At 44.9% G+C, this 14,048-nt stretch overlaps 1 protein-coding gene and 1 pseudogene across 7 annotated transcripts in view; both read right to left on the bottom strand.

Moving 5' to 3' along the window:
- The window catches only part of TTLL9 (tubulin tyrosine ligase like 9), a 75,753-nt gene that overhangs the window by 38,493 nt on the left and 23,212 nt on the right, over positions 1-14,048 (bottom strand). For all 7 annotated transcript variants that reach the window (XM_054466897.2, XM_054466898.2, XM_054466896.1 and 4 more), the window contains one exon: positions 9,497-9,589. In XM_054466897.2, coding sequence (XP_054322872.1) covers positions 9,497-9,589 — 93 coding nt within the window. The remainder of the gene's footprint in view (positions 1-9,496; positions 9,590-14,048) is intronic.
- On the bottom strand, positions 6,589-6,761 carry LOC129022206 (U1 spliceosomal RNA; annotated as a pseudogene).

Here is a 14,048-nt window from a genome sequence, read left to right as displayed (position 1 = left end):
TCTCCACCACCATGCCAGGGAGAGGAAACCGGGCCAATCTACCAAATCTGGGTGCCAGAGCTGGGGTGTGGGGAGGAGGTGTTTAAAAAAGATGCCACAGGAAATAAAACACCATCATGGTTGTTCACAATTATTTTTAAGTAAAAAAGTACAGCTATAACTGAAGCCCCCTGTCTATCCCTGCCTGATTGTATCTCCTTCTCTTCTGCAGCAAAGGAAACCATCAACCTGAGTTTGATGTGTTATCATTTCTATGCAGTGGTTGTTTTTTTTTTTTTTTTTTTTTGAGACGGAGTATCACTTTGTTACCCAGGCTGGAGTGCAGTGGCGTGATCTCAGTTCACTGCAACCTCCGCCTCCCGGGTTCAAGCGATTCTCCTGCCTCAGCCTCTCGAGTAGCTGGGATTACAGGTGCCTGCCACCACAACTGGCTAATTTTTTATTTTTAGTAGAGATGGGGTTTCACCATGTTGGCCAGGCTGGCCTCGAACTCCTGACCTCAGGTGATCCACCCACCTCGGCCTCCCAAAGTGCTGGGATTACAGGTGTGAGCCACCGTGCCCAGCCTGCAGTGGCTTTATAGTTTCATCATGTATATATGTGTGTATCCATGCATCATGGCACATGGCATTGTTTGTCATGATTTTAAACCTAATGCTAATATTTACTGCTTACCATGTACCAGGCACTGCTCTAAGTACTTCACAAATATTCATTCGCGGATCCTCAGTGCAACCTGAAGTGTTAGGTTCTGTTATTATACCCATTTTACAGATGAGAAAGTGGAGGCAGGCACACAGAGAAACCCACCTAGTTCATGCAGTTAGTAAGTGGCAGAGCAGGATTTGAACTCAGGCCTCAGGCTCCAGAGTCCAAGCTCTGTGGTTAGAACCCCTCCTGTCTGTTTCTTTTCACAACATGCTTTTTTCCCACCAAACTTTTGTTTTGGAGATCGATCCTTTTGATACATAGGAGTCGAGTCATTCTAACTGCCATTTCCCATTCCACTGGGTGAACACACCACAGTATATCCATTTTCCTATTAAAAGGTGTTTGGGGCTGGGAGTGCTGGCTCACACCTGTAATCCCAGCGTTTTGGGAGGCCAAGGTGGATGGATTGTTTGAGTTTAGGAGTTTGAGACCAGCCTGGCCAACATGGTGAAACCCCATTTCTACCAAAAATACAAAAAATTAGCCAGGAATGGTGGCATGCACCTGTAGTCCCAGCTACTCAGGAGGCTGAGGTGGGAGAATCACTTGAGCAGGGGGGTGGAGGTTGTGATGAGCCAAGATCATGCCACTGCACTCCAGCCTGTGTGACAGAGTGAGACCCCATCTCAAAAAAAAGAAAAAAAAGGTGTTTGGCTTGTCTCCCTTTCCCTCCACCCCTTTTCTCTAATACAGACAAGTAGGCTGAGTTTTAAAAGACATCTGGAGGAGGTCTGAGGCAGAAATGGAGAAAAATGAAGAGACATCACCATCACCTTGGGATGATGAAGGAAGAGGCCCTGAACAAGACCAATGGGGAGGATGCAGGGGCAGACTGTAGTTCCAAAAGATTCCTACACTACATCCCTCATCCAGAGGCTGCGGGGCCATGAGGCCGCAAGGAGAACCCATGAGAACCTTCTTCGGCTGTCTGCCCTAGTGAGATCCCCACAGACAGCTAGCATCGACTGCCACACGTGTGAGTCAGATGCCCTCAGACAATTCCTGCCACCAAGTGACCACCAGATCTGGACTCTTCCCAGCTGATGCCCCCAGTGTCACAGAGACAAGCCAGTCCCACTGTGTCCTGTAGGAGTCCCTGACTCAGAAGCCCCGCGCCTAATGCAACGCTGTCTTAAGCAGCCAAGTTTTGGGATTTGTTACACAGCCATAGCAACTGGAACAATGGCCAAGCAGTTGGGCCTTGTGTTGTAAATGGAGCTCCCTTTGGAATTTTCTTCCCTTTTTTTTTTTTTTTTTTTTTTTGAGACGAAATTTCACTCTTGTTGCTCAGGCTGGAGTGCAGTGGCACGATCTCGACTCACCGCAACCTCCGCCTCTCGGGTTCAAGCGATTCTCCTCCTTCAGCCTTCAGAGTAGCTGAGATTAGAGGCGTGCACCACCACGCTTAGCTAATTTTGTATTTTTAGTAGAGACGGGGTTTCTCCATGTTGGTCAGACTGGTCTCAAACTCCTGACCTCAGGTGATCCGCCTGCCTTGGCCTCCCAAAGCGCTGGGATTATAGGCGTGAGCCACCGCACCCGGCCTGGAATTTTCAAAGAACTAAAGATTTAAATTGCTTCTCCTTGTGGCTGCTGGGTTGGTGTTTCTCCTGAATGTCACACCATGTGCAGAGGGGCTTTAAGGCAGGCAGACAGGCCCAGCCTTTCCCTGAGCTCAGAGATGTCCAGAGATGGACATCTGTGCACACACCGTGCACAGATGTGGTGACGTGAAGCACATGGTAATGGAATGACACTGGAACCAGAAATCTATGGTTTCCAAATTTTGTCCTAAGTTACTCATGAAAATCTGGGGCCTGGTCCTTCTCCAAACCTCCCTTGTGGCTGTGCCCTAAGCACAGTGGTTCAGAAGAACGGTTTCAAGAATTGATGGAAACCCACTGGAGAAGTGGCCGTGTGCTGGTTGGGCACGGTGGCTTATGCGTGTAATCCTAGCATTTTGGGAGGCCGAGGCGTGTGGATCACCTGAGGTCAGGAGTTTGAGACCAGCCTGGCCAACATGGTGAAACCCCATCTCTGCTAAAAAAAAATACAAAAACTAGCCCAGCGTGGTGGCAGTTTCCTGTAATCCCAGTTACTCGGGAGGCTGAGGCCGGAGAATCACTTGAATGCAGGAGGCAGAGGTTGTAGTGAGCTGAGATTGTGCCATTGCACTCCAGCCTGGGTAACAGAGTGAGACTCCGTCTCAGAAAAAAAGAAACTCTATAAACCCTCAGACACCATAGTGCCACAGATTCCCGGCTGGCTGGCTGGGGCTTCATCTAGATGCCCAGTCCCGCCTTTTCTCCACCCTGATGTTTGTACCAAGCCATGTCACGCAGTGCAAGGAGCACTAGACCAGGAGTCAACACAGGCACTGGCACTTACGTGACCTTGCCCTCTTCTCTGGGCCTCAGCTTCCTATTGGGAAAATCTAGGTGTGGTAACCTCTAGGCAAGATGATAGACTGCAATGAGCCAAACTGATACTAAATAATTAAATGAGGGACAGGAAGAGAAAAACTTTCTCTACAGAAGAATGCCACCTAATACATGTAGAAGGAATGACAGAGAGTAACCATTTTGCAATTATTGTAATAATAATAGATTTAGGCAAGAATCCTTAAAAAAGGCCAGGCACAGTAGCTCAAGCCAGTAATCCCAGCACATTGGGAGGCCAAGGCAGGAGGATCACTTGAGCCCAGGAGTTCGAGATCAGCCTGGTCAACATGGTTAAACCTCATCTCTACAAAAAATACAAAAATTTGCCAGGCATGGTGGCATGGGCCTGTAGTCCCAACTACTCAGGGGGCCGAGGTGGCAGGATCACTTGAGCTCAGAGGGTCAAGGCTGCAGTGACCCATGATTGTCCCACCGCACTCCAGCCTAGGCGACAGAGTGAGACCCTGTCTCAAAAAAAAAAAAAAAAAAAAAAAAGAATTATCAAAAAATGCTAAAACCATTGTGTGAAAGTTTGTTGGGAACAAGATATTTGCATAGTATCAGAGTATCTGCCCACAAGATACTTATTATTTTTTAAAAAGTTAATTTACACTGGAGAAACCTGGCAGACACCACCTTAATCTAATGGTCAATCAAGGTACTGTCACCAGTGATAAGACACATCGGCATCACAAACCCCCTGATGAGTTCCACTGGAAAGGGCACAGCATCACTTCTGTGGTATTCTTGCCAAAATGCATAACTTCATGATAAGAAAACATCAGACAAATCCAATTCAAGGGACATTCTACAAAATGTACTCTTCAAAAGTGTCAAGGGCATGAAAGACAAATAAAGACCAAGGAACTGAAATATATTTGAGGTAAAAAAGGTCAACTAAATGCAAAGTGGGATCCTGGATTGGATTCTGGAACAGAAAAAGGATGTTAGTGGAAAAAAACTGGTGAAATTCAAATGATGTCTGCAGCTTAGTTAACAGTAATATATCAATGTTAATGTCCTGACTTTGACAAATGTACTGTGATTACATAAGCTGCTAACAGGGAAAGGTGGTAAAACTGCTAAAAGAGGAAGCTATGTACGATTTTTGAAACTTTTCTGTAGGTCTAAAGTTGTTTCAAAATAAAAACGTTTAAAAATAAGTATTTTAAAATATTAAAGTTGGACCCCTACCTCACACCATATAAAAAATTAAATCAAAGATCTAGATGTAAGAGCTAAAACCAGAAAACTCTTAGAAGAAGACATAGGAGTAAATCTTTGTGACCTTGGATTAGGCAATGGTTTCTTAGATATGATACCAAAAGCACAAGCAACAAAAGAAAAAATAGGTAAATTGGACTTTATCAAAATGAAAAAGTTTTTACCTCAAAAGGCACAGTCAAGAAAGAGGAAAAATAATTCACAAAATGGAAGAAAATATTTGCAAATCATATAGAAGAATACCCTTATAAGATAGAATTATTATAACTCGAATATAAAGAGACAACTAAATTTAAACACGGGCAATAGATATTTCTTTAAGGAAGATTTATAAATTGCTAATAAGCACATGAAAAGATGCTAAAAATCGTTAGCCACCAGGGAAATGCAAATCAAAACCACAATGATACCACTTCATACCCACTAGGATGGCCATAATAAATGTGAGGGTGGGTACGGTGGCTCACACCTATAATCTCAACACTTTGGGAGGCAGAGACAGGAGGATCACTCAAGTCCAGAAGTTCAAGATGAGCCTAAGTAACATAATGAGATCCCATCTCTACAAAAAAAAAACTTAAAACATTTAGCAAGGTATGGTGGTGTGTGCTTGTAGTTCCAGCCACTCAGGAGGCTGAGGTGGGTGGATCACTTAAGCGCAGGAGGTCAAGGTTGTAGTTGGCTGTGATTGTACCACTGCACTCCAGCCTAGGTGACAGAGAGACCCTTTCTTTAAATAAATAAATAAATAAATAAATAAATAAATAAATAAATAAATGGATGAATAATAACAAGAGTTGGTGAGGACGTGGAAAAATCGGCACCCTCATACACTCCTGGTGGGAATGTAAAATGGCACAGCCACTTCAGAAAAGTCTAGCAGTTCCTTAAAAAGTTAAACATAGAGTTATCATATCACCCAGTCACTCCACTCCTATGTATACACCCACGAAAAGTGAAAACATATGTCCATTCAAACTCATACATGAATGTTCACAGCAGTATCATGTATAACAGCCCAAAGGTGGAAATAACCTAAACACCTATCAATTAATGAGTAGATAAATAAATGTGGTACTCCTACACAGCAGAATACTATTCAGTCATAAAACAGAATGAAGTCCCAGCTACTTAGAAGGCTGAGGCAGGAGAATGGCATGAAACCAGGAGGCGGAGCTTGCAGTGAGCCAAGATCGAGCCACTGGACTCCAGCCTGGGCGACACAGTGAGACTCCGTCTCAAACAAACAAACAAAAAGGAATGAAGTACTGATACATACTGCTACATGGATGAGCCTTGAAAACATTACTTTAAGTGAAAGAAGACAGGCAAAAGGTTACACATTGTATAATTCCACTTACATGTTGTGTGCAGAATAGATAAATAGAGAAAAGGCCCAAGACAGAGGCTGGAGGGAGGGAGAAATGGGAATGACTGCTAGTGGGTATGGGGTTTCTTCCTGGGATGATGAAAAGGTTCTGGAATTAGATAGTGGTTTTGACACAGCAGGTATGTGGGGAAAAAAAAAGTGGTGATGATTACACAACTTTATGAATATGCTAAAAGACACAAAATTGTATATATATACATTTTTTGGACTTATCAAAATTAAAAAGATTTTATATATTTTTTCTTCCAACATGTATGTGTTGAGGTTATCTCTGTGTCAGAGACCATGCTGGATGCCAGTGATACAGGAGGAAACAGAATACCTTGCCAGGTGGTGCACACAGTCTTGTGGGGAAGATTAACAATAAACAAGGAAACAGCTCTATAATGAAGAATTGTGAAGTGAGCTGCCACGAGATCCAGTAGAGGCCATGAGGTGGGGTAGTTGAGGGACCTATGCTGGGTGGAGTCACCCTGTGGAAGGGACCTTTCAGCTGAGATCTGAAGGGTAAGGAGGAGCAGCCTAGTCAAAAGCAATGGGGAAGGTTCTAGCAGGGGGAAGAGCAGGGACTGGGGCCCTGAGGTTGGGAAGAGCATGTTCGAGAACACTAAGAAAAGCCAGGGCAGAAGGAAAGAAGTCAGAGACGAAACTGAAGAGTTGGGCAGGGCCCAATCAAGCAGGGCCTTGTAGACCACAGTGTGGATTTCGTATTCTATTCTGATACCAAAAGTTCATTAATTTGCACACCATTTTCATGATTGTCACAATCAAATTGCTCTTAAATCACCCAGGAAGACATCAAATTGCTTCTTAATAAGGTCAGTGGAGATCCAGGTTCTTTCCACCTTCCCAGTCTCCGACCATCATAAATTATGCAATCGAGTTTCCCACATTGGAGAAAATCGCAGGGATCAGCACATCTGGAGAGCAATACATGAGCCTTGCCCTGAGAAAACCTCCTTCCAATCATGGCATTTCCCCTGCCAGGTAAGTATCCATTCTGCCATCCTTAACGTGTCCTCATGCTTATCGGGTAGGGGTCACAGTATGGTGGCTATAGTTCCAAGGCTTAATGTATCTTTCTCAGGGGGAAGCAAGGGAAGGGACAGCTCTGGCCACATCTGTTCTAAACTGACCTGACGGGTTGGCAGTCTGAACTGAGACCTGATTCTGTCTGGAAATTCCAGACCCAGCTTAGGTCCTAAAGGATGAGGCCTTGGATTTACAGAGCTGTGTTGAAGGAAAAGGCCCTGGCCTCTGGGCCCTTCCTGATTTAAGGATTCTTGAGACAATCTGGGACCAGCCATGGAGCATCCTGCTTCTGGGCTCCCACACTGTTAGCACCAGACAAATCCTCAGACTCTCTTCCTCTGCCCATTGAGCAGAGGCAGGGGAGGGGCAGGGAGTGGACAGAGGTCACACAGCAGGTGGGGACATTGCTGTCTCTCCCCTACACCACCCCCACCTGCCAGTCACCTCACTCTCTTCTAACTCTCTTCCCAACTTCCCCCAAGCACCTTTCATGACATCAGTTCCTCTGGATCCAGGGAAGGAAACCCTGTGCAGATATCAGCATGATCACAAGAGAACCAAGAAGGCAAATCCACAAAGACTGCCATCACCACATCCTCAACATCACTGTCATTGTTGTAATATTCCCCAAAGCCCTAAAGAGAGGACGCTGGTGTCTTGGGTTACCTGCACCACAGCCAACTCCTAATTTTTCATGGGATGATTTAGTAAAGCCTTCCCAAGCAGTGGGAATCACAGATTCATAACATCTGCTCATTTGTTGCTTCAATCCACTGAGAAGCCACTATAAGATGAGGCCGTGGCTCTGCAGACAGCAGACTCGATGCAAATCCCAGCCCAAGCCCTCACAAGCTGAGTGACCTCAAACATGGCATTTTCACTACTTTGTGCCCAGTTTTCTCATTAGTAAAATGGGGATGATGATAACACCTACCTGAAAGATTTGTTGGGATGATTAAAAAGGTCATGCATGCGAAATGCTAGAGTGTCCAGCAGGCTTAGCTAATGGTAAGCAGCAAATATTTCCTGAGCACCACACAGCAGGGCAGCTACCCCTCCTATCCCTTTTCCCCTTTCTCTACAGTAAAAGAATTTCAGCATTTACTTGGGAACATGTAGCCTGTATTTCCCTGAATAAAAACTATATTTTCCAGATTCGGCTGGGCGCAGTGGCTCACGCCTATAATCCCGGCACTTTGGGAGGCTGAGGCGGGCAGATCACGAGGTCAGGAGATCGAGACCATCCTGCCTACCATGGTGAAACCCCGTCTCTACTAAAAATACAAAAAATTAGCTGGGCGTGGTGGCGGGCACCTGTAGTCCCAGCTACTCAGGAGGCTGAGGCAGGAGAATGGCATGAACCTGGGAGGTGGAGCTTGCAGTGAGCCGAGATTGTGCCAGTGCACTCCAGCCTGGGAGACAGCAAGACTCTGTCTCAAAAAAAAAAAACAAAAAACAAAAAACAAACAACAACAACAACAAAAAACTACATTTTCCAGATTCCCTTGTAGCTGGGTGTGGCCACATGGTTAAGGTCTGGCCAGTGAGCTGTGAGAGACGCCTGGGTTGTGTCCTTCAAGGGATGGGCTTGCCTTTTCCTTCTCTATTTTTTTTTTTTTTTTTTTTTTTGAGGCAAAGTCTCGCTCTGTCACCTAGGCTGGAGTGCTGTGGTGTGATCACAGCTCACTGCAGCCTCGACCTCCCGGGCTCAAGCAATTTTCCCACCTCAGCCTCCCAAGTAGCTGGGACTACAGGCACATACCACCATGCCTGGCTAACTTTTTAAAAAATTTTTTGTAGATACAGGGTCTTGCCATGTTGCCCAGGCTGGTCTTGAACTCCTGGACTCAAGCGATCCTCCCACCTTGGCCTCCCAAAGTGCTGGAATTATAGGTGTGAGCCACTGCACCTGGCCTATGCCTTTTATTGCCTCCTGCCTACCTCCTGCTGTTTGGAATGTGAAAGCAAGGCTGGAGCTCCACCTCGGACTATGAAAAACAAGGACCTCACCTAAGGAATAGTAGAGTAGAAAGAAAGAAGCAGATGGATCCCACATTTCTGTGAGGCCCCCTTTTCCATCTCTGAACTTCCTACATATGGACTTCAATGAGACAGATAAACTTCTAGCATGTTGAAGCCTCTTTCACTTTGGGTTTCCATTGCATACATCCAAACCTTAGCCCTAACTAATAGCACCTGCTCTGTGCCAGGCACCACATGCTGGTTTGTCTCAATCAGTATCCCCAGAGGCCAGCGTGAAAGAAGAAAGGTAGTCTTACAGGTCAAAGTCACAGAACTAGCAAGTGGCCAGGGAAGAGCAGTCCTTGATCTGGACCCGTCAGTGGAGGATCCAGGCCACAGGTCTGTGGTAGCTGCATTCCTAGTTTCTACCGAAAGCCACAGGACACAAATGTGCCTGGGTTTGAATCCTGCTCTGATGCTTACAATGCTGTGTGACCTTAAGCAATTGGTTTCATAACTCTGAACATAATCTTATCTTACGGTTTAGTTGGAAGGCTTAAATAAGACAGAGATGATAGTGATAATGTGCCTGGCACATTGTGGGTGCTAAATAAATGTCACAGCCACTTTGGGACAAGTCCCAGTGGCCACCCAGGGGAACTGGGAGAAAAACAAAGGAAGACAAGGACCTGTGAGACAAAGGGAAGGAGGGACAAGGCTGGGGGGAGTATCTTACTCCTTCACTTCCACCCATCCTGGCCTGTGGCGAAGGACATCCATGAGTGTGTTCATGAGGGTGGTCTTGAACCGGATCGATGCTCTCTGCTGTCTGCAAGACAAGGCAATGAACATTTGTTCAGGATCAATGATTTTCCTAGGATGGCACAAGGAGAGGAAAAAAGTAGGAGGAGGAGAAGTCAAGTTCCATACCTGGAAAGTTCCACACTGTATTTCAGAATTTAGCATTAGAGCATGATAACAATTAGCATAATCAGACTGAGAATTATAGAATCTTCAAATCATTGAAAAATAATGATCATTGTATCCAAGCCTACTATGTGCCAGGCATGATCTGGTTGCTTTCCATGTGCTATGACTAATCCTTACATGAAACGATAAGTATTTGCAAAGCCCTCTCCTGGAAATCATCTGGGAAGATGAAGCAGATGTACTTTTTCCTATTCCTCCTACTGATACAACTGAAAACTCAAGATACTATCTATAAAACAAATATAAGACTGAAAGATAGAGAAGAAGGCAGACTGGCTGGGGATTTCAGGACCACAGGAACTACATGGTGGTGAATTCCCTGGGTTTCCTTTTTGTCTCATATAGTTCAGATATGGAGATGAAAAGCCACCAACCCAGAAATGCCAATGGGCACAGATGACAAAAGCTTCAACAAAAGGACCCCATCCTAGCCAAAGGACCAAGAAAGGAGCGGCCTAGCCGGACAGAAGACTTGGGCAATCACTGCTCTACTCCAGCCGGACCCCCAAGAACATATCTGTGGCCCACTCCCAGTGATGCCGGCAAAGGCCGAGTAGGGAGTCTAGACTTCCCCTGAGTTTGCAGCAGGGCACCCAACACCCCTACTCGGTGCTGTCAGAGAAGGCCACAGACAGAGCCAGGCTTTCATCCCTGCCAGGCAGTAATGAGCCTCCCACCCCCACTGCAGCAGTGGAGACCACGTTTGGAGCCTGGACTGACTCCCCAACCTGGCCGTAATGAAGTGCCCCTCCCACTCTAGGGTGATGTTAAAGGGGGCCTAGAGGAAAGCTGGAAATCAATAAAATCGAAAACAGAAAAACATTATAGCAAATCAGTAAAATAAAAGGCAAGTTCTCTGGAAAGATCAATAAAATCTACAAACCTATCTGTCAGCAAGATGACAAAGGAAAGACCCAACTACCCAATATGAGGACTGAAACAGAGAGCCCGCCGGTATCACAGCCACAATAAGGAAATGCTACTAACAGCTCTACACACCTACATTTGACAGCTTAGATGAAATGGAACAATTCCTCAAAAAGCACAATTACTACAACTCATCCAATATGAAATAGGTAATTTGAATAGCTCTATAGCTATTAAGGAAATTGAATTCATAATTCAAATCCTCCCAAAAAAGAAATCTCCAGGCTCAGTGGTTTCACTGGAGAATTTCCCCAAATATTTGAAGAAGGATTAACACCAATCCTACGCAATCTCTTCCAGAAAATAGAAGAGGAGGGAGAATTTCCAAATTCATTTTGCCAAGCTAGTATTAACCTGATATCAAAACCAAAGACAGTACACAAGAAGTAAACCACAGACCAATACCCCTTATGAATACAGATGGAAAAATCCTTAACAAAATGCAATCAAATAGAATTCAGCAATATATAAAAAGGATTATACACCATAACCAAGCGGAGTTTATTCCAGTAGGCAAGGCTGGTTCAATATTCAAAAATTAATCAATGAGCCAGGCATGGTGTCTCACGCCTGTAATCCCAACCCTTTGGGAGGCTGAGACAGGCAGATTACTTGAGGTCAGGAGTTCAAGACCAGCCTGGCCAACATGGTGAAATCCCATCTCTACTAAAAATACAAAAATTAGTCAGGCGTGGTGGTGGGCACCTGTAGTCCCAGCTACTCAGGAGGCTGAGGCAGGAGAATCGCTTGAACTGGGGAGGCAGAGGTTGCAGTGAGCCGAGATAGCACCACTGCACTCCAGTGTGGGCGACAGAGAGAGACTGTCTCAAAAAAAAAAAAAAAAAATGTAATCAGTTATATTAACAGACTAAAATGGAGAAATCACATGAGTATATCAATTGATGCAGAAAAGGCATTTGACAAAAATTAAACACTCATTCATTTAAAAACTCTGAGAGGAACTTCGTCAACTTGATAAAAGCATCTTAAAAAAACTCGAGCTAACACTATAATTAGTGGTGTGTGAAAGTTGTCAGATTCAAAATGGAATCACTTGTGTCAAACCCTGGCAAAATAGGGCCAGGGGGCCGGGCAAGGTGGCTCACGCCTATAATCCCAGCTCTTTGGGAGGCCGAGGAGGGCAGATCATTTGAGGTCAGGAGTTGGAGACCAGCCTGACCAACATGGTGAAACCACGTCTCTACTAAAAATACAAAAAAATTAGGCCGGGCGCAGTGGCTCATGCCTGTAATCATAGCACTCTGGGAGGCTGAGGCAGGCAGATCACCGAGGTCAGGAGTTCCAGACCAGCCTGGCCAACATGGTGAGACCCCATCTCTACTAAAAATACAAACATTAGCCGGGCATGGTGGCTGGCACCTGTAATCCCAGCTACTGGGGAGTCTGAGGCAGGAGAATCGCTTGAACCCGGGAGATGGAAGTTGCAGTGTGCCGAGATTGTGCCACTGCACTCCAGCCTGGGCAAGAGAGCGAGACCGTGTCTCAATAAATAAATAAATAAATAAATAAATAAATAAATAAATAAATAACCTTACTGTTCCAGAAGTCAGAGGGACTGAAATGGGTTGGCAGGGCTGCATTCCTTTTGGAGGCTCTATGGGAGAATTTGTTTCCTTGCCTTTCCCAGCTTCTAGCCGGGCGTGGTGACATGTGCCTGTAATCCCAGCTACCCGGGAGGCTTAGGCAGGAGAATCGTTGGAACCTGGGAGGCAGATCCTGTAGTGAGCCGAGATCACGCCACTGCTCTCCAGCCTGGGTGATAGAACAAGACTCCATCTCAAAAAAAAAAAAAAAAAAAAAAAATTAGCCGGGCATGCGGGTGTGCTCCTGTAGTCCCAGCTACCAGAAGGCTGAGGCAGGAGAATCGCATGAACTTGGGAGGCAGAGGTTGCAGTCAGCTGAGATCCTGCCACTGCATTCCAGCCTGGGCGACAGAGTGAGACTCCATCTCAAAAATTAAAAGGTAAAAAAATAAAAAAACAAAGCCAGGGAAGGTCATGAAAGGAGGATTCTCATGCATGATTTGCCAGATAATAAGAACTTTCACAAGAACATTTTCCAAACCACAGCTTACCACATGAGACAAGAGTACTGCTAACAGCACAAGGGCAGCTAGCAGCTAACACAAGAACACTAGCCTGACACTGTTTCTCAGGCCCAATCCAAAACTGCAAGGGCCTAACAAGAATTCTGAGACTCCAAGTCCTACCTAGCAACTACTGACACTCACCAATCTGCTACTGAACTTACCAGCTCTCATAAAAAACACTGCTAGCGCCAATGAACTTTCTTTTGAAACAACTTATGTAAATCTCCTCTTTCCCCAAGAGAACCCTAAACTTTTCCTTTGTTCTCAGACGTGTTGGGGGCCACCCTAGTCTATATGGACATCCTGCATTGCAGTTCTACTTCTTGTATATTATTCCCAAATAAAACCTTTTTACTTGGAGATTTGTCTCTATTTTTTTATGTTGACAGATGAAAAACTGGAGTTGGAGACCAGACTGGGCAACATAGTGAGACATTGTCTCTAAAAATAAAAATAAATTAAACAATAATCAGCACTGCAGCCCCACCTAGCTCAAATACTAACAAGCTCAAAATGGCAGTGAAGGAGATCGGATTGGAGTGCACGCAATTTAATTAAAGCTGCAGCCCAACCCATGTTGAACTCAGCTTTTGGAGGAATCTGAATGATCAGCCCCTAAACCTAACTGCTAGTCAGAGGAAGGAGCTCGCATACTCTATAAAGTGTGTGTACGTATGTATGTGTGTGTATATATATATAAAATGTGTGTATGTATGTGTATATATGTATATGTATATAAAGACTAAAAAATTATTATATATAATTGTTTTTCATACACAATATCCAGAGTGCAGTTCTAAAAATATAACACATGCAATAGCAAAGCAGGGAAATGTAATACATAATCAAGAGGAAAAACAGCCAATTGAAATAAACCCATAAATGACCCAGTTATCAGAATCATTAGAGAAGGAATTTAAAAATTATTATAAATATGTTACAGGATTTATGGGAAAAGATGGATACAATGTGTGAATAGATGAGTTATTGCAGAAAGGAACCAAATGGCCAAGTGGCTCACACCTGTAATCCCAATACTTTGGGAGGCTGAGGTGGGAGGATCACACAGGAGTTCAAGACCAGCCTGTGTAACACAGTGAGACCCCATTTCTACACAAGGTTTTAAAATTAGCCAGGCATGGTGGCACGTGCCTGTAGTCCCAGCTACCTGGGGAGCTGAGGTGGGAGGATCACTTGAGCCCAGGAGGTTAAAGCTGCAGTGAGCCATGATCGCACCACTGCACTCCAGCCTGTGTAACAG

This window comes from Pongo pygmaeus, chromosome 21, assembly GCF_028885625.2.
Source record: "Pongo pygmaeus isolate AG05252 chromosome 21, NHGRI_mPonPyg2-v2.0_pri, whole genome shotgun sequence".
Classification (NCBI taxonomy): Eukaryota; Metazoa; Chordata; class Mammalia; order Primates; family Hominidae; genus Pongo; species Pongo pygmaeus.
Note: the sequence above shows the minus strand (reverse complement) of the source record. Positions and strands in the feature narration are given on the sequence as shown.